Below are 20760 nucleotides of genomic sequence, written 5' to 3'. Positions count from 1 at the left end.
TGTTGCTGTGCGGGCTTTTTTCTAGTTGTGGTGCATGGGGGCTACTCTCTGGTTGCTGTGTGGACTTCTCATTGAGGTGCCTTCTTTTGTTGCATGGGCTGCTTTTGGAGCATGGGCTCTAGGTGTGTGGGCTTCAGTAGTTGCTCCGAGGCACGTGAGACCTTCTGGGACCAGGGGTTGAACTCATATCCCCTGCGTTAGAAGGTGGATTCTTTACCACTGAGCCACCAAGAAAGCCCCTCCCCCCAAGATAACTGAGTTTTCATCCTCCTCTTCCTCCTCTTCATCTTGGTTAATCTGGAAGTAGTGCAATTGGTAACTTTCTTTGCTGTTAGCAACTCCATGCAACCAATCACATGGATTATTCTTCTTCAAATATTTTTTTGGTGAGATATTTCAAATACCTTTGGAAAAAGGCACCACAGAAGTTGCGGTAATCTTGCTTTCACTTCTTTCGGTTGTCACTGCCCCTTCCCCAAATTCCCAGCTTTTCCATTCGCTTTGTCTCTTGAAGAAACTGCTCAAAACTGGCAGCATCCATGAGTCTGTCTTCTCAGGATGGGTACAGTCAAGAGGAAACTTCAGGACTTGCTTCTTTCTTTCTTGCCCATCTTCACCACAAGCTTTTTCACAGGCGCCATGGTGGCCGCAGAGGCCGCAGAAAGGCTATCCATGTTACTTTGAGTCTTAGAATGATAAGTGTTATTAGCTGCTGTTCCAGATCAGGAAACTGAGGCTCAGAGAGGTGTGAGGACTCACTCTGGGTTGCACAGCCAGTAAATTATGGAGCCATGACTCAAATTCAGTGATGTGACTTCCAGTTCAGGGCTTGATCTGGTCTACCTATATCCTTCCTTCAGCTCTGGGGGCTCCTCAAGGGTCCTGGGCCCAGGTCCCACCAGCGAATATACATTTTCATTCCGTAGAGGGCTTGAGGAGGCTAGTTGCTCACAGAGGCAGTTGCCAAGACCATACTGGGAAAGGGACCCCCCACTGACCCAACAGTTTCTATGTGCCGGTGCATTACACACACTCTAGAAACTTCTCCTGAGTCCTCACCACCCTGAGACGTTGGGAATGTTATACTCATTTACGGATGTAGAAACTGAGTCTTAAAGAGAGGAGGTAGCTTGCCACGGGTCATACAGCTGGGAGACAATGGTCTGGCCCGTCTAATCACCCAAAATCCCCATCGCAGCAATGATGAGGCCAACGCAGCTTAAAGTTTCTTGAATGTTTGCACCAGGACAGCCTGGGGCTGGGTGCCAAAGACATCATGATGAACCAGATTGGTCCAAGTTCTTGAGGAACTCCTTAAAGAGACAGACACTCTTAAAAGACAAAGAGAGGACTGCCTTCTGGACCAAGAGGGACCACAGATCTATAGGAGCCAGGAGAGAGTATTAATGTAAAAGGATGGGATTCCCTGGTGGTCCAGTGGTTAGGATTCAGTGCTTCCATCACAAGAGGTATGGGTTCGATCCCCGGTTGGGAAATTAAGATCCCACAGCCTCACAGCAAAGCCAAAAACAAACAAAACTTAAAAGAAAAGCAGGGAGGGCGTCTTAAATTAGTACTGACAGTCAGGTGGGAATTAGTCAAAAGAGGGGAAAGAGGCGGGGGGGGAAAGGAAACATTGGCCCTGAGGCCTGGGAGACATAGCGTCTATGTGGAGGGGAAACACGGAGGCAGAGTAGGGCGGCAGGGAGGGGTCGCTATAAGCTCTGGGCTGTGACAGTGGGAGCAGGAAAAACCGGACTGGTGTGAAAGACTGCTCTGAGCTTGCAAGAGAAGTCGGGGCTGGGGAGGGCTTTCTGCATTCAACAAGCATATATTGTGCACCTATGAAGTGCCAGGTCCCTTGCTAGGTCCTGAGGACACAGCTGTGAAGGGGAGGACAACGTCCCTGCCCCCATGAATCTCATGTTCCAGTGGGAGAGATAGGCAATAAACAAGTGAGATAATGACTTGAGAGTCCTTTAGACTCTCAGCAGGGAGATCAAACCAGTCATTCCTTAAGAAAATCAACCCTGAATATTCATTGGAAGGACTGATACTGAAGCTGAAGCTCCAATACTTTGACCACCTGATTGACGAACCGACTCAATGGAAAAGACCCTGATGCTGGGAAAGATTGAAGGCAGGAGGAGAAGGGGACGACAGAGGATGAGATGGTTGGATGGCATCACCAACTTGATGGTCATGAGTTTGAGCAAGCTCCAGGAGTTGATGATGGACAGGGAAGCCTGGCGTGCTGCAGTCCATGGGGTCTCAAAGAGTCGGACACGACTTGGCGACTGAACAACAATACCAGCGACTAAGTTAAATACCTTCAGAGACTCACATGGCTGTAGCAAAGATGGGGGAACATGATTTAGAGTGGGAAAATGGGCAGGGAAATGTTACAAAGTGTGGTCTGAGACTGTGACATCTGAACTAAGAAGGAAAAAGCAGGCAGGTACAACAGACATGACAGGTTTGGCACCATCAGAAAACTTACAGAAGCCAGCGAGACTGGGGCTTCATGAGGAGGAAGGAAGACATGCAGAATCAGTAGCACAGGGACCAGGGGTATGAAACAGAGCTTAGATTTATCCTGCCTGCAGTGGAAAGCTTCTAAAAGAAATGTGATGTGATCTGATTGACATTTTTAAAGTGTTACTTTCTCATGTGATGGACAGGTCCTCGCCCTGCTCAACATTCAGGTCTCTGCCTGACAGATGGTGCGAGGACCAAATCACCGTGGGACGGTGATTTTTAAATCGTCTGGTAGTGCTTTGCCTTAGATTTGGATGAGGCCATGTAGTGGTTGGACTTCCCCAATGGCTCAGCAGGTAAAGAATTCCCCTGCAATGTAGGAGACACAGGAGACGCGAATTTGATCCCTGAGTCAGGAAGATCCCCTGGAGGAGGGCATGGCAACCCACTCCAGCATGATTGCCTGGGAAATCCCACGGATAGAGAAGCCTGGCAGACAACAGTCCAAAAGTTCGTAAAGAGTCAGACATAGTGACTAAGCGCACACGTACACGCGTGCGCACACACACACACACACATATGCAGTAGTGGGTACGGCAGCAAGCTTTGATGTTGGAGCTCTGAGTCTTCATTCTGGCTGGGCCCCTGGCTAACTCTGTAGCTTTTAGCGGGTATTTAACCTGAGCCTGTCCTTTAAGATAGGAGAGTGGTGCTTCCCTCCGGGTCCCTGCATGAGGAAGGCATGAGGCATGTCGACAGCAGGCATAGCAGGGCTTGTCTCTGGTTGGGTTGTAAATCCTAGAAGGCAGGACCAAGACAGTGTTCCTCATGGTCACGCTGGGATGGAGCAGAAGCTCATGTTTGCATCTGAAACCATCTTCCTCGGTGGCCCCCGGGAGGTTTACCTTAATTATCATTGTTCTTTCAGCTGTGGGTCCTGCTCATGGCTCCGGAGAGGTAGGTCCCGGGGCTTCCACCAATCACCCACTCCTGGGAGTTCTTCATAAGCCCCACTTACTGCTTTTAAAATTGTGTGATCAGCTCACCCCCATAGGAAATGATCCTGAAGTCCACCATCATACAGTCATTGACCTGTGAGGAAGCAGGGAAGCTGTTGCAGTCGCCAAGCCATCATGATGGGTCTCGGATGGGTCTTGGCAAGGGACAAGGAGAGGAGCTGATGGAGGATTTGAGGACACTCCTTGTAAGAGAAGCTGATGGATGAAATCTGATGAGTGAGGAGAGAGGAGATGGAGAGGGAACGGGGCTGGGGTCAGCTTGTCAAAGTCTGGATTCTAAGCCGAAACATCTGGCTGGGTGTTGCTGGGCCAGTTACCCTGCCTCTCTGAGCCTCAAATGCCTCCTCTTGAAAGGTAATATCCACACCGCAGAACAGTGGAAGAGATAGTGGGGGGCGGGGAGAAGAGGAGAAAGAGATAAAGAAGAGGGAAGACGGGGGAGGAGGGACAAGGGGGAAAAGGGAGGAGTTGGAGGAGAAGTCTGAATGAAGGCCTTCGAATTGGGTAAAAGAGACCTCTTCTTTTAAAAAGATATTTTCAGTTCTTCAGAGTCCACAAAGGAACCGACTCCCATCTGACAGTGCTCAGAGAGGTTGAGAATCTTGCCCAGCGTCACACAGCCAGTCAGTATCATCTTCGTGCCTCAAATTACCTCAAACCCTGGATCCCAGATTTGCCTTTGGAGACAGATTCTCAGCTTACAAGCCACAGTCACTGAGATCCCCGAGGACTAGTGGGGCTGGAGGCTCTGTTTTAGGGGTTCCAGATGTGGCAGGCGGTGGGAAGCAAAGGCTGCAGGAATAAAACTCCTTCCCCATCAGGGAGGGGTGGAAGGGCGAGAGCCTGAGAATAAGATAGCTCTCAGCCCCCTGACTGGCTGGGTGATCTCAGGTATCACCATCTAAAGTGAGGATCTAGGTTCAAGAGCCCACTCACCTCCCACATCTCAGGGTCTCCCTCAGCCTGGAAAAAAAAAAAAGCGACTGCAGAAGTAGGGCATGGCCAGCAGAGGGTGCCAGCCAGGGCCACAGGAAAGCCAGTGTTGGCCCAGAACACGAATAGCTCTGGGGACCCAGAGCCCCAGCTGGGAAGGCCGCCCTGCCTCCTGCTTTGCTCCTCTGCCCGGGTGCCAAGAGGCCAGCTCGCAGACTCCAGCCAAGCAGAACCTGAATCTTGCTGTCGTACTTCTCTGAGGAACCTGAGTTTCCTCCTTTGTAAATGGGCCTAATAATAGTGCCTGCCTCATAGGATTCAGTGATGATCAACCACATAAGGGCTGAATACACAGGAGCTGCTATTTTTATTAACAGTGGTGGCAGTCTTATTGTACCTTAAAGTGACTGACACAAAGGGTATCCAGTCATTGGTGCTATGACGACAGTGACGATGAGAATAATGCTGTCCCTGAATTTCCTTACCAGGGAGCATCCGGTGCCTATCAACCTGGGATGCCTCCAGTGACCGGGAGCTCACTCCCTCCCCAGCAGCCCATTCTCACGGTCACATCATCGTTTTGCTGAAAGCTGCCTCCTGGAAGACAGCCCACCTCCCAGCTCCCTATCAGGATGACCCGGCTGGCTTAGCCTCTGGCCTCAGGCCCCCTTGTTTCCCCAAGTTCTGCCTGAGAGGCCCAAGAGGTTGGGGAACCAGGACGCTGGCAGCTGGATTCTTGCCTCCTCAGGAAGGGCAGGGAGCCGACAAGTGAACCCAGGTAGCTTTGCCAGCAGGAGATTCCCGGTGGGTCTTGCTCCAGCTGTTCAGTGTTCCTTTTCTACTGACTGGGAGAAATCAGTAGAAGGCAAGTCCTTGCAGTCCTTTGGGCCTCCCTTCACTCCATGGCTGGAGGCTGGAACGGGAATTCAGAGCTGTAAGTTCAGGAAGCCTGGCATCCCAGGTGGGAGGCCTCAGCTCCGGTCCCACCTGCTGCCAGGCACCCCATCTGTGTTTGTGGGTCCCAGTGTGAGTGCTCTTGGGTCTGGCACCAAGGGATCTGGTGGTAAGAGCAGGAGCCAAATAGTCCTGGGCTAAATCTTGGCTACTGTGTGACCTCAGGCAAATCACTCTACTGTTCTGAGCCTGTTTTCTCACCAGGCACCTCTCAGAGTGGTGCTGTGGGGAGTATAGGAGATGTTACATGTGAAAAGGAAAACGCAGTACTGGGCGCATAGTAAATAGTGTAAGTGAGTGAAAGTCTCTCAGTCATGCCTGACTCTTTGCAGCCCCATGGACTGTAGCCTGCCAGGCTCCGCTGTCCATGGAATTCTCCAGGCAAGATTACTGGAGTGGGTTGCCATTTCCTGATCCAAGGGATCTTCCCGAAATATCATTACAAAGTGGAAATCCTTCATTTCTCCAAGTCCCTCCCTGAGCCTGAGTGGGTCAGGGTGGCCGTGAGAGTGGATTATGTCTGGCAGGGTGGTGTCCTGACCCACTTCTCGGCTAGCGGGCACATGGTACGTGTAACTTATGTGCAGGGGGTGTGAGCATGCACACACGTGCACTGGGCGTGCAAGCATATGCAAGGATGTGCATGGGTATGCGTGCATGTGCATCAGGCTCTCCATCCCAGGGGTTCCCAGGGCACATGCGTACCTGCGGGCACCCGTACAGTACCCCTGCACTGATTCGGGAGGCCCCTCTGTGAGCTGTTACCATGGAAACAAAGAGGCAATCCCCAGCCTCGGGAAGAGCCTAAGATACCAGAAATGAGAGCTGACCCTGTCTTCCCAAAAAGACAGAGCCAGAGCATGATGCCCTTGGGATTTGGCAACCTCAGCCTCTGGGGGCTGGTTGGCTTCTGGGACTCTGCATTCTTTTGAACCCTCTAGAAGCTCTCACTTCTCCACAGCATTCCAGTCCCCCACAGCATCCCAGCCTTCTGGAAAGAGCTCAGGAAACAGAGCTGAGTCCCATCTTGAATGTGGCTCTACCCCTGTGCCCAGGCTCAGGCAGGGAGTGTGGTCTCTTTGTTTCCTCTTCCATAAAATAGGAATAATCACACGTGCCAGCAGAAGCCTTGAGCTGGGATGTTACCTTTTCTCTTGCTGGGGGCCCTGGGCTGTATGAGTGTACACCGCAGAGCCCTGGATGCCACAGAGCAGCCTCCTTCATGTACACGACCCTCCCAGGGTCTCGTGGGCTCCTCCCAGCAACTCTGGGATGGAAGCTGTTCCCAGAAGTGGAACTGGGGCTCCAGGAAGACACCACTGGCCAGGGGTGGGGTCAGGTCTGCTGTCCCCATAACCCCCAGAAGGAGAGTCACACTGGCCATGAGTACCTGGTGCAGCTTTCAGCTTGGGCAACCCCTGGGGCAGAGCTGGGCTGCCAGAAGGCTTCTGGAAGGCAGGTCCCATTGGAAGAACCATCTTTTAAAAACCTTGACTCTAATTTTGACTCAAATCTCAAGTGTCCTATCTGCAGGTTTTAATACATCCAGGAAGAATTGCTTCTGAAGTCACAAGTGGACACTCAGCCTCCTGCCCTTCTTTCCACTTTCAAGAGTGACCATTCCATTTGCTGTGAACCCAGGAACAATTTTCAGATAGTCAGAGATGGACCGGGAGGGGCAAACCTGCCAGAAATAAAAATGCCTGAGAAAGATCTGAGTGCTTCTCTGTCAGGAAAGCTGTCGCAGAAGGGGTCACTTATGACTTGGGGAGGGGACAAAATGGTGCGCCTGGCGAGGTGACCTCGGGTAAGGCACCGTCCCTGCTTGGCAGAGCTGGAAGGCCTTCCACCTAAGAGGTGCTTACACCAGCAGAGGGATTATTGTGCAGGCAAGTGTTGGCTGGGGCCTGACCCCAAGGTCACTGCTTCACTTCTAACCCCACCTCTAACTAGGTTAAACTCACATGCAGGATATGGGGGTCAGGGAGCCCCTTTTCCCCTGCCTTGGCTCTAGATCCCTTCTCTAGGTGTTAGGGCGATCCTGACCGTCTGGTAGAGGAGGAGCTGGCTGGTGGGGAGCTGTAGAATGAAGGTGGAGAAGAAGAGCCAAGACAGGGGTCTTGGCCTGAAATGTCCACCTACTCTGGTGGGCGGTGGGAAGCCATGGAAGGTTATTAAACAGAGAGGAAGGGGATTAGATTTAGAGAAACCGGAGGCAGGAAGTGTAAGAGAGCCAGAGCAAGCGTACAGGGCCGATCTGACGAGGGTGTTGGGCAGAGGAGGTGGCAAGGAGAGAGGAGGGCAGGCCTGAGAGATGTCCCTAGTAGACAGGCTGACTTGGGAAGGAATCAGGTGTGGGAGTTAAGAGCAGGAAGGGGTCCTGGTGTGGTGATGGAGGGGGACCCAGGCACAGGGCAGGCTGGGGTGGGAGGTGATGAACTGAATACTGGCTGGCTTGAGTCTGAGGTGTGTCTATGGGTTTCTGGGAGCAAGTCCAGAAAGCAGCTGGAAATGCAGGTTTTACAAAAAAGGAGCCAGAGGGTCAGAAGAGTTGTTTTTGCTCAACTTATCAAGGCTGGGAAGGGGCCACTTCAAGATCTGAGCCTGGGTCTATTGCCCTCCTTCATAGTTAGGGTATGTCCCTTCAGAGTGAGGGCCCAGCAGAGACGCAGCCCCTTCCCTCTCCCTGGGGGTCCTGGATTTTGGGCTTGGTAGAGAGATCAGCCTTATCCATGAGGAGCCTCTGTTTCAGAGTCCGGCAGCCTCAGGGCTCTGCCTGCTGCTCTGGGGAGGGACTGTCTACAACCAGCCCCAGCCTTCCTGATCATCCGTCAGCAGGGAGGCCCTGTTAGCAGCCTGGAGGCCGCCTGTGTGCAGGCTCAGTGCCCTGAACTTTACAGGCTCCGTCTCATTCAATCCTCATAGGCCCCTTCCAGGGAAGGGCTAATATTATTGTTTCCATCTTACAGATGAAGAAACCCGTCAGACCCGTGGCAGATTCATGTGATGTGTGGCAAACCCCACAGTATTGTAAAGTAATTATCCTCCAATTAAAATAAATAAATAAATTAAAAAAATATGCCAGAGGTGAAGGGCCTTTCCCCGCTCCACTGTGGGGGTGGGTGGTGGGATAAGGTTTGGCCCTGCTCCATGGGAACTGAGCCCTACCTGTAAAGTGAGGCTTGCTCAAGAGCCTCCTGCCCCGCCACAATCCCCTACGCCCACCGCTGACTTCAGGTCTGCGTTGCAGGACTTCCCCATCACCCCCACCCTCTCTGCTTTCTGTTCCTCTCAGCCCAGCTCGCCCAGCTCCCTGGGAACAGCCAGGCCCACCCCCTCCCCCTCCCGGGCTGTGCTCCTGGCAGCTCTGCCACCCTGGGCTCTGGTCCGGGGGTGGTCCCCGGCAGTGAGGCGGGCAGGCAGAAGCTGGGATCAGATGGGCTGAGATGCAAGGTATCCAGAGACCACCTGCCCCCCCAGGCTCCCACCTTGAGGTCTACCATGCTCCAGACTGGGGTGGGCAGGGCCCTTTGGAAAGGGGTGGCTTGAGGTTTTAATCACTTTATCAATGTTTGTTTGTGTAATTCAGCCCTTGAGATGCTTTTCCCTCCATCTGTCCCCACCATCTGCTCCCATCAGGATTTTCCAAACCATTTGGGACCCAAGAGGAGAGGGTGGGGGCTGTGCCTCTGAGGGGGGCTAGGGAGGGGCTCCCTCCACCTGCCTCACTGAGAGGTTCCAGAGAGGGACCTGGGCCCCCGAATCACGTGGAACTGGGTTCAAGCTCTGGCTTTGTCACTTTCTTGCTGTTTTACCTCAGGCAGGTGACTTCACTTGTCCTAGCCTCAGTCTTCACATCTGTAAAATGGCATTCACATTACTGACTCCTCAGCATTAATTTGGATCAATGTTAGCCACTCAGTCATGTCCAACTCTCTGTGATCCCAGGGACTGTTAGCCCACCAGGCTCTTCTGTCCATGGAATTCTCCAGACAAGGATACTGGAGTGGGTAGCTATTCCCTTCTCCAGGGGATCTTCCTGACCCAGGGATTGAACCACTGTCTCCTGCATTGCAGGCAGATTCTTTACCATCTGAGCCACCAGGGAAACTCCTTTGGATCAAAGGAGGTGACATATGCAAAGCACTCTGCATACAGTAGGTGCTCAAGAGATATGAAGTCCCCTTTTCACTCATCCCTCACTTAATTCTCTCAATGACTCCCTCCTGCATTGTCCGCTCTTCTGGATGCCTCAGTCTGGGATAGAAGGGGGCTGAGTATCATCATCAAGGACACCCCTCACCTCCACCCCTGCCAAAGGCTTTCGTGGAACCCTTCCAATCCACAGGGTTCCAGGGTTGCTGGAGCCTCATCTGTGTTAAGCTCATGTCCAGAATCACCCACCCCCAACCCCCAGGGGCCAGTGAAGCAAGAAGTGAAGCCGGTCTTGTTTGTACTCTGGTTAGGGTTTTTGATGGGAGATGTCAACGTACGCAGGTCACTTCACCTTTCTGCTCACAAAGGGGAAGAGACTTGCTCCAGGGCATCCGAAGTGAGGGACCCAGGCCTTTTGAAAGCTGCCCCTCTGCCCTCCTTTTCCAGACTATATCTTGGGGCACTAGGTCCTGGGCCAGTGGCCTTGGTGGACAGTGTGGGGAATCCAAGTCTTCCCTTTGGCTCAGGGGTCTCCTAGTACTTCTTAGGACCCTAGGAGGGGAGAGGTGGCTAATGGGAAGCAATCAGCAGAGCCTACTAGAGCTCAAACTCTGCCCTCTCCCCCTACCATCCATCCTACTCATTTGAGGTACTGGAAAGTCAGAGGGATGTGGGGTACCTGAGATGAGGAAAAGACATAGCCTTGTCTTCAGAAGCCCCATCTATTCGGGAGTCAGGCTGCAGACTGGAGGTCCTGAGGGCAGGACGTCAGTCACCTGCACAGATAAGAAAAACAGTAGGTGGGGGAAGTAGGCTCCCAAGAGGCTGAACCAAAAAGTCAGCCCACAGGAGGTGAAGCTGGGGTGGGGGAGTGGGAGGAAGCAGAGTAGCAGGGCAGCTGCTGGTGAGGGAAAACTGAGACCCCACTGGAGAGGAGGATCCAGACCTGGCTGGGAGGATTCTCAGGTTTCAGGCAGGGGAGAGGGGAAAGAGGAGGAAAGAGAGGAGGAACCAAGGGCAGGTTCCTCTCCCAGCCCAAAGCAGAGCCAGGATTCCAGACCGGGTGGGGAGAGGGGTGGGAGCTTGTCACTCAAGGATCCTGAGTGGCAAGCCTCTCCCCACCCCCAGGTCCTCATGCAGGAGGCATCTGGGAACCACCCACGCGTGTCTGGCACCTCCACGGGGGTCCCAACACCAGAGCCAAGGCACACAGAGGAGGAGCTGATGTTCTGAAGGGCCCAGCTGCCCCCAAGCCCCACAGCCTGGCTCCCCAGCTCCTCCAGTTGAGAGGTTGAGACTCTGTTCAATCATCCTCCAGAAGGAGACACCACGGCTAGACTTGGACGACCCGAGAGGCTTGGTCTGAGCCCTGGGGAGCCAGAAGGGTCCCCGCTGCTGCCACGGAGGTCAGATGACAAATGACGTCAGCTCACCTTCAAAGTAGGTCCAGAGAGCAGACCCATCTCTGCCACCCTGTTCATCTTTCACCTTGCGAGGGCCTGCTGATCCCACCCTGGCCCCCACTCTCAAAGTCAGTTGAGGACAGACTGCCTGAGTAAGCTCAAACCTTCCCAATCTGCTCAAAACCCCAAGTTTCCCATCTCACTTAAAGTCCTTGCACCGCCACTATCCCAACCTCTACACACTGATCTCAACTTTCCCCAAAACATTTATCTAATACACTATAGAATTGACTTGTATATTATATCCATGCCTTACCGTCCACTCCTGTGACCCCACTGCCTAGAACAGTGCTCGGCATAGAACTAATGCTTGATAAATATTGGTGCAATGAATAGATGAGGGCACATGGATTCAAGTCCAAGCCCACTCGTTCACTGTCAGACACTGAAAATATCATTTAACCTCTGTGAACCTCAGTTTTCTCATCTGTGAAGTGGGACAATAAAGATCACCACCCCTTCCCCGGAAATACTGAAAAAGCAAAATTTGAGCCCAAGATGTTGGACTGTTGCCCAGGCTGGGGGAAGGAGGATGCAGCCATCGTTTTGGCAGGAGAAGCTTTGACAGGGGCTTTGAAGCTCTGGAAAGGGGCTTTCCTGTCTTCAGGCAGGGGGCCTACACACCTCAGAATTCCCCAGGCTGGAGATGCTTCCTAGCCTTCACTTATTGTAATCCAGTGCAGGCACTGGCTGGGGAGGGAGGGAGAGGATTTCTTGATTGGAGTCGGGGGGAAATGGGAGGGGCAATTTAGGTCGTTGTTAGGAGGTGGGATTCATTCTGAATGGGGTCCTGGGCAGGAGATCGGGTGTGGCAGGCAGGAAATGGGGGCGGTGCTCTCTAAGGCAGAGGTGAGGTAGGGGGTGTGTCTGCTCCCCCTCTCCCCACTCCACCCCCCGGCCCAGACCTCAAAGACTGGAGGAGTGGGCGCTGCCCCTTCTCTGAAGAGCTCCGTTAGTTCTGGAGTTGAGGATTAGGGGCAGGGAGAGTGCCTAACGAACCGCCCAGGATCCGAATTCCGCCCTCGGAGGGACGCCAGGTAGGGACAGGGGAAGCAAGGGGCGGGGCTGTCGGGGCTTGTTCTCGGCTTAAGAAAGGGGTCTCTGGGCACTGACCGCCCGCCCCCCCACCCCAATTCCCCGCAATCCTCACCCTATTCAGGCTACCTGAGTCCAGATGCTGAGATGGAGACCTCTTGTCTTCGTCCCCCGGCCGGGTGCTGCCTCGAGAGGGCGCCCCCTTCCCTCTCCCCCGCAGGGCGGGGGCGGAGCCTAGACCAATGCTGCCCGCGCTCTCAGGGCTGGAGGGAAAGGGGAGGAACGGGGACCCCCCCCCCAGGGGAGGGGCCCGGGGCGAACGCTGCTGGGCGTCTCCCTCGCAGGCCCGCCCCCCGCCCCCCGCCCGCCCCTCCGGCCGCCTCTGCCGCCGCGCGCCGCAGCAGTGCCGCCTTCCCTGCGCAGTCGGTGTCTCCGCGTCGCTGGGTGAGTGGGGGCCGCTCGGCCGGGGCTAGAGGGTGCGAGGAGGGGGCACCCCAGAGGCGGGGGGGGGGCCACGTCCTGGACTCCCAAATCCTGCCGCTCCCGGACCTCCCAGGTATTTTCCCTTCGGGGACCCAGGGAGTGGGGCTGCCCCAGGAAAACGCGTGGCGCTCTCCAGGGTCCTGACCGCCGAGTGGCCAGCCTAGGAGCGGCGTTTGGGCCGTCTCGGGACGCCCCCTCTAGGAGGGGCCACGCGCCCGGCGCTCTCCCAGAGCTGAAAGGATTGAGGCGAGGGCCAGGGCGAGAACTGGGGAGAGGTTTGGAGAGGGTCTCCGAGGCGGATTTCTTAGACTCAGCTTAGGTCCTTCCCATTTTGGAGACTGGGGGTCTTCGCGGAGACCGCAGAACCTTCTGCCACCCTCGTTTCCAAGTCTTCCAACTGGGAGGGGGGCAACTCTGAGGGTGGCAGGGAGGAGGGGGGCACTGGAAGATCTCTCTTGCCCAGCGCATCTCTCTGCCCCCGCCCAGATGACCCAGTTCCTTGGACCTTGAGGAGGGGACCAAGGGACACACTCGGCCGCCCTGGCCCCCGGCATTTCCTCAGTGTCCTCCCACACACTTGTTCAGTGGGTCCACAGCCTGGGGCAGGAAAGGCTGATTTAGAAAAGAGGGCCACCAACTTACAGAAACATGCGTGTGACACACTGCTTAGGACACACAGAGGTCCTCCAAATGGCCACACAGGCACATCCTCCTCACACTGTGATGGTGCACACCTAGCCACATGCACAGATATGCACATGCACAGATACGAATTGAAACATGCAGGGAGACAAATGCAATGCAGAAGCCAGGGGCAGACATGCATGCATGAGCACATGCACTCACACACGCTCATACATAAGTGCACATGCACACACAAGGAATCCCCCTCCCCCCTGCTCTATCTCACAGCCCCAGGCTGAAGGGGGGGGGGGGCGAGATTCACCTGCATACACCCCTGCATCCCTGCCCAGAACTGCCTGGCTGCCTCCCCTCCAATACCTTCCCCTTAGCCCTCCACAGTCTAACCTCTTGCACTGAGGGAGCCTTTCTGAACTAGATGAAAGGTTAAGTGTTGGGGGATGGTTGATGGCTAGGGGTCTCCCTGGACGAGGGGACCTTCACAGGTCTGAAAAGGGTTGCAGCTCCCTCTCCTGGCACCTGGCACCCTGGGTAAAAAAAGATGGCAAGGGTGTCTGAGGGTCCCACGTGCAGCTGGCCATGTGAGAGGTGTCAGCATGGGAGCTGGCTTATGATGCATTCATGAGACATGTGGGGTCGTGGGCTGGTGTGTCTTGATGCACAGGGTATGGGAGTTGTGTGTATGTGGTGCTGTGTCAATACGTATGAGCTGTGGAGGAGAGGGAATGTTGCTGTGTGTGGAGGCATGGGTGTGTGTGTGCTGGGTGCTGGCATGTGAGTGGCAGGGGAATCTGTGTGTGGATTTGGTGAGCTGTTTGGCATAATAGACATCAGTATGTATTCATTTGTTTACTGTTGGCATCTGGATACCTGTAAATCTCTTTTATTTAACACTTAGGTAGCACTATATGTGCAGGCATCTAAGTTCTTCATATGTATTAACTAATTTAATCCTCACAGCAATAATGAGGTAGGTACTATTACTCCCACTTCACAGACAAGGCAGAGTTTAAGGAACTTGCTCAAGGTCACATAGGTGGTAAGAATCAGAGCTGGAATTCAAACTCACGTGGTCCGGCTCTGGAGCTCAGGCTAATACCTATCTTGTTCTGCCTCTTGTCAAGCACACATGTGTGGGAGGGAGAACAGGTCAGTGTTTGGGTTGCAGGTGTATTTTATGTGAGCAGGTGTATATGACGCCGTAGGTGGGTAGTGGGCCGGAGGGAGGAAGATCAGAGGGCCTTTTTGAACCTGGCTGGAAACTCTGGGAGTTAGCACTGTGTCTCCATGGCTGTGTGACCTGAACCAGCTCACCTCACTTCCTTGAGCCTACCTTTTCATCTGTAAAATGGGCTAATCGCTAGGCTTCACTTGTGTGAGGGTGAAGTGGTGTTCTCCTGGGAAGGCTTGGTAGCTGGCACTGAGAAGGGCTTCAGTAAAGGTGAGCCCTTTACTGGGGCTGTTCCCTGCAGAAGTAGAAGATCTGGGGAAATGGTGTGGGGCTGACAAAGTGGCAGGGTGCTTGGCAGGCTGTGCGATCTTGGGCCAGCTCCTCTGTCTCTCACTGGGTCAAAGGAGAGCCTGGGGTGGCTTGGGGCTTTCTTGGAGTGTTGTCAAAGGGCCAGGAGGGCCTGACTTCTCCTCTTTGTCCTTTGACCCCCCTGGGGGACCCAGGTGGGACTTGGCTCGTGGCCATGGGCAAGCAAAACAGCAAGCTGCGGCCAGAAATGCTGCAGGACCTGCGGGAGAACACAGAGTTCTCCGAGTTGGAGCTGCAGGAGTGGTACAAGGGCTTCCTCAAGGACTGCCCCACCGGCATCCTCAACGTGGACGAGTTCAAGAAGATCTATGCCAACTTCTTCCCTTACGGTGACGCCTCCAAGTTCGCGGAGCATGTCTTCCGCACCTTCGACACCAACAGCGACGGCACCATCGACTTCCGGGAGTTCATCATCGCGCTGAGCGTGACCTCGCGGGGCCGCCTGGAGCAGAAGCTCATGTGGGCCTTCAGCATGTACGACTTGGACGGCAACGGCTACATCAGCCGCGAGGAGATGCTGGAGATCGTGCAGGTGGGCCCCTGGACCCCTCAGAATGCCAGGTGCAGGTCCCAGCAGCTTGCACCCGCCAGCCCTCTTTACCCTCCCGACAGTCCTTGTGGGTAGGAGAGTGGCAGGTGCTCTTCTTATAGCCTATTTTTAAAAGTCTTTAATACGAAGTAATTTCTGATTTAAAGAAAAGTTGAGAAAACTTCCATGTACCCCTTACCCAACTTCACCAATTCACATTTTTATCACATTTGCTTTATCATTATGTGTGTGTGTGTGTATGTGTGAGATGTTCTGTTGTTCTAAACATGACCCTCTACCCCTGAATACATCAGGATAGATTTCCTAAGAACAAGGACATTCTCTTATATAACCCATAATATGATTATCAAAGTCAGGACGTTTAACATAGAAACAATGTTATTATCTAGCTTACAGACCACATTGAATTCTGCCAGCTATCTCAATAATGTTCTTTATAGCATTTTTTTCCTCTGCCCCAAGATCACACATTGCATTTAGTCATCCCATCTCTTTAGGCCACTTTAATCTGTAACAGTTCCTCAGCCTTCCTTTGTCTTTCAAGACTTGACATTTCTGCAGAGTACAGGCCAGTTGTGTTTCATTGATCCCAACTTACTCAGGAGGAAACAGATGCTCAGAGAGGTAAAGACATTTGCTTGAGATCACACAGACTGTGAATGGGCCACCTGGCTCTGTCGCCCACATTCCATCTGGATCCCCAGCCATCTTCCAACTAATTGATTGAGAGCCCACTAAGAGCCTAGTACTGAGTGAAATCCTTATACCCATAAGCTCAGTACATCCTTACAACAACCCCATGAGGCTCAGAGAGGTGAAGTGGCTTGTCTAACGTCACACAGCATATAAGTGGAGTCAGGTTCAAGTTGGCCAACACTCAGAGCTGCCTCCTTAAAGGAGTCTGACTTCCAATTCTGGAGTTGGCTTCAACTCTTACATAGCTCATCTGTAAAATGGGGATGGCAAGGCATATCTCACAGGGCGACTTAAGGACCTGTTAGGAATGTCCTTTCTTAATACAAATTTAAGTATATAGCATGTTAGCTTTATGTCAAAATCTTCTAGGGTGCCCATCCCTCAGTACGTTGAGGTCCATCAGAGATCTGGTTCTATTTTACCTAGTCAATTCCTTGTTCACTTTTTTCCTGAGCCTCTGTTTCTTCACCTGTAAAGTGAGGGTGTTAACCCCTACTCCCCAGGCTATTGTGGGTATAAAGCGAGATGGGAAAGCTAGCAGAGGGCCCGGCAGATATCTGGCTCTCGGTAAACATTAGTAATTGTCAGTTGTTTTCTCTTCTGCACATTCTCCACTCCAGCTGGAATGGCCTGTCCAACATCCTCAGAATGTGCTACTTTGTACAGGCTCTTGTTCCTTTTCCTTCTGTCTCTCTGAATGCCTTCCCTTCTGGTCCCTCAGCACTGCTGACTGCCCCCACTCCCAACTCATCCAGTCTCTATTGGACTTTTGACTTTGGCTTCTGGGTCTGCTCTCTCCAGCTAGAATAGGATGGGCTACCTTGGGATGTGGTGTCTTCCCTATGTCTATTACTAGGGAAAAGCCTTAATGATTGTAACTTCCGTGGGCCAGGCAATAACTCACTAGTTGATGGATAGTGGGGAGTTCTCGGGGTCCTGGTGGAAGGGTTGGGGTAGCCAGGGTGGTGGACAATCTCTCAGGGATTGGGCAGCAGCTCAATACCAGCCAATCCACATGAATGTCCATGTTTTACCACATAGTGTGGTTGCACTGGTGTACACTGGTAAATCTCAGCCTTGCTGGAAGCTCCAAGCCCAGGGCATTGGTCAAGCCAGCACCATTCTCTGGACATCCTCAGGATCCCTTCCAGACTGGCCTGTGCTATTTAGACAGACCCTGGTTTTTTTTTTACAGCAGCCCAGGGGACCCAGACAGCCAGTGCAGACAGAACTCTGCAAACCCTAGTGACTGATTAATTACAAGTTGGCTCCAGTGAAACAATGAGTGAGCAGTAATTCCAGAGAATTAATTAGGAAGCCCAGGAGAAGGCCAGTCACAGGGGAGCAGTCACTGTCTAAGTCACTCACTCAGTCCTTCTCAGGACCCAGCCCTGAGCCAGGTGGTGGGCATACTAGAAGGGAAGAGATCTTGCCTCAGTCTCTTAGAGCTCCCATTCTGCTGGGAGAGACAACTGTGCAGGTCACACTAACCAGCTCAGTGACAGGGGTACAAAGGTGACATTTGAGAGTCCAGGGAAGTGAAGGGCAGGGAAGACCTGAGGATGTGGTGAATGAGTAATGATTATAGTATAAGCTGCTGTTTACTGACCACTTACTGTAGCCAACTACGTACATTATCTCATTTAATACTCTGGATGGTACAAATGAGGGAGATATGATTACTCCCTGTTTTACAGATGAGGAAACTGAGGTTATATACTTGTCCAAGGCTATAGAGCAAGTGATTAGTGGAACCAAGATGCTATTCCTGGTCAACCTTACTTCAAAGACCCTGTTTTGAGGAGTCGTTAGCACTCCAAAATCATCTATCCAATGACTAAGAGGGAGAGGGTTCTAATCTGGTCTCTGCCATCAGTTTACTTTCTGAGTCTCAATTTCTTTTCTGGAAAATGGGGATCTCAGTACCTGATTTTCAGGGCTATTGCAAGGGTGAGAATAATGTATGTAAAAGTACCTTGCACATAGTGGGTGTCTGTAAATGGTAGCTAGTATTATTGTTCCAGGCAGAGGCTATAAAACCTGAAAGGTGGAGGGGTATCTGGATATGGCAAAATCATCTACTAGGGGAAGCCTGATGGTGGAGACCAGGGACCAGAGTGTGAAGTGCCTTGAATGCCAAGGGACAAATGTTTGGACTTAGTAACAGGGCAGTGGGAAGTGCCAGTGGCTTTTAAACAGGGGAGTCCCTGCCAGATGCCAGGCATCCTGCTAAATTCTGCAGGTCTGGGTACTTTCTTCTTATCTGTATGCTGGGGGCAAGGAAATAAAAGTACTTCTGGAGAGGGGTCCCCAATGGAGGCGCTAGGGCAGCATATGGGCCCTGACCCAGCATGCATCAGAGAAGGCCTCCCTAAGAAAGCGCCATGTAAGCTGAGCCCCAAGGAGGAGTGGGAGGCAGCAGAAGGAGCGTGGGGCAGCATCCAGAAGGAGCTGGGTGCACGGCAGGCCTGGAGGGAGGCCTGTGTATCACGGGAACGAGGGGGCGGCCCTGGGCTGGGGACGTGGCAGTGGAGATCTGTGTTTGGAAAGAGTTTTCAGAGGTGGCCCTGGGAACAGACCCGAGAGAGGCCGGAAGAGACCACTGCAGAGACCAAAGCTGGATCTGAAGCTAGGGAAGTTTATGGTTTGGGAGAAGAAGGAAGTCTTCTCGGAGGAGGTGTTAGTAGCAAAAAGCTGGCAGACTGAGGCGACCAATCTGGGTCCCTGAGCTCCGGGACTGCGGGACCTAGCCCACAGGCCAAGTCCTACGTGCTCTGTGTACTTTTAGCGCAAAACCCCTCCTTCGAGTTGCCTCCGTAGCTCCTGTACCTGGCGGCTGCGGTCCTCCACCCAGCCACAGCCCAGGCTGTCCCCGCCCTCGACTGATGGTCCGTGCCTTTATTTGCATAACATGCCCCGCCCCCTGTGGACCTAGTCGCCTCCCGCCCTCCAGCCCCTAGGGCGGCCCTGCGCCCCCTGCCAGCCACGGTCGCATCGCAGTCCAGTGCCACCCGCTCCTGCCCAGCGCTCCCTGTCGACCATCGAGGGCGGGCCACCCGGAGCCCCGAAGTTTCTGAGAAGCGGCTCTTCTAACCCGGTGCTTAACTGGGAACCTTCGGCGTCTGGCACAAACACCTTAGCTGGGAGTCCCGGACCCTTCGCCATCTGGGCCCCGATGTCCTCCAACATCTCTCCTGACCCCCTGCTTTCAGCCAGCCCCAGTGCCCACTCAGAGCTGCCCTCTGCGAGGCCTTTGTGCATGAAAAATCCTCTGCCAGCAATTCGTTTCCCACCGAACGCTCCAGAGGAACTTGGTCAGGGACCGACCGCTCCAATAGCCCCCTCTTCCGGGAAGCCTTCCAGGTCACTCCTTCCAGAACTCCCCAGCTCCCCACGCCTCCGCCGGTCCCTCTCCGCCTCACCTCGTTGGCAGCGGTGATCGTCAGCGCACCTGCGGGCGTTTTGGGACATAGTTGGGGGTGGAGGGCTCAGGCAGGCTCCCCTCACGCTCTGCCTTCCCCACCCGCCCCCCAGGCCATTTACAAGATGGTTTCGTCCGTGATGAAGATGCCGGAGGACGAGTCGACCCCGGAAAAGAGGACCGAGAAAATCTTCCGCCAAATGGACACAAACAACGACGGTGAGGAGGCAGGGGCGGGCGCGGCGGGCACCACTCCCACTTCCTATGCCGCAGGTCTGCTCGGCCACCCCTAGCTGCTGTTGCCTTCCCCGCCCCCCCATCATTGCTCCCTGCCTCGCCCCGCAGGCAAGCTGTCCCTGGAGGAGTTCATCCGCGGGGCCAAAAGCGACCCGTCCATCGTGCGTCTGCTGCAGTGCGACCCCAGCAGCGCCTCCCAGTTCTGAGCGAGAGGAGCCAGGTTTCCCCTCCCTGCCTTCACTGACCCTCTCCCGGCTCTCAGCTTCCTCGCCCTTGTGTCTATCCAGGCTGGGGGGCAGATGGCCACCCCCAGGGTCTGCACTCTGGGAGGGGGGGCCTATGGGGAATGGAACCCTGCTGTCCCCCCAGGCCCAAGCCAACAAGTGGTTAGCACCCTCGCCCCACCCCACCACCCCATCCATCCAAGAGGCAATATCAGCCTTCCGCAATGATCGAGACAAGGATTCTGGCCTGGTCTGCCCCTCAGAGTCAGCCTTCCCTTACCTAGATATCAAGACTTAAGCCACTCTCCCCTCCCCTGTATCCCCCGCCCCCAAGCCATGAGGCCAGACTTCCCTCCCCCAACTATGGGGCAGGCTCCCCCACCTCCACCCCCACCCTTGTAGATCTCAGCCTTGGTGGAGCTGGGAATCACACCCAGGTAAGGAGTTTGTCTTTTTATTTGGAGGGGAGAGAAGGATTCCAGAGGCCTAGAGGCTTGAGGAGAAACCATCTTTGAGCCATCCTTCCTGGCAGGAGGGCCTTAACCCTGCATGCTCCTGCCCTTGCTGGCCTGGAGGCCCTGATGCAAGAGGGAAACCTCCTGTTTCCGGCCCCCAGGCTGTGAGGCCCAGGATCCTACGCCTACATTTTGCATTCTGATGAACACAGACCCACGGACCCCTCTTTGTATCTCTCAGATACACACACAGACCTACAGACAGACAGGCAGACACAATTGGACACCCCCCACCCCAACCCCAAAGCGTCCTGTATGGAAAAGAAGAACAGACCCCCCTGGCCGCACCCCTCCCCTGCTGCATGTGCCCACGTGGAGCATCTCTGTTCTTTTTAATGACTTCAGAATAAAGTCTCCTTTCAGTGCAGCGGGCTGGGTGGCTGGAGGAGAGGGGTGAAAACCTCACCCGGGTCCT

At 53.9% G+C, this 20760-nt stretch overlaps 2 protein-coding genes and 1 pseudogene across 3 annotated transcripts in view; 1 reads left to right on the top strand and 2 right to left on the bottom strand.

The window, feature by feature from the left end:
• ZBTB8OS (zinc finger and BTB domain containing 8 opposite strand) overlaps positions 1 to 20760 on the bottom strand; it is a 305810-nt gene that overhangs the window by 198780 nt on the left and 86270 nt on the right. The window lies entirely within an intron of this gene.
• Positions 214 to 641, bottom strand: LOC129647348 (60S ribosomal protein L22-like; annotated as a pseudogene).
• On the top strand, positions 14857 to 19847 carry HPCA (hippocalcin). 2 transcript variants are annotated; one of them, XM_055573811.1, is made up of 3 exons: positions 14857 to 15016; positions 19481 to 19588; positions 19715 to 19847. In XM_055573811.1, the coding sequence occupies exons 1-3, from the start codon at positions 14857 to 14859 to the stop codon at positions 19810 to 19812; spliced, it is 366 nt and encodes a 121-aa protein (XP_055429786.1). In that variant the 3' UTR covers positions 19813 to 19847. The 2 variants fall into 2 exon arrangements, with proteins under 2 accessions (XP_055429786.1, XP_055429787.1); XM_055573812.1 differs by having other exon boundaries at positions 14857 to 15234; positions 19483 to 19588.

The sequence above is a fragment of the Bubalus kerabau genome, chromosome 3 (assembly GCF_029407905.1).
Source record: "Bubalus kerabau isolate K-KA32 ecotype Philippines breed swamp buffalo chromosome 3, PCC_UOA_SB_1v2, whole genome shotgun sequence".
In the NCBI taxonomy this organism is placed as follows: Eukaryota; Metazoa; Chordata; class Mammalia; order Artiodactyla; family Bovidae; genus Bubalus; species Bubalus kerabau.
This window is presented reverse-complemented; position numbering and strand designations above follow the sequence as displayed.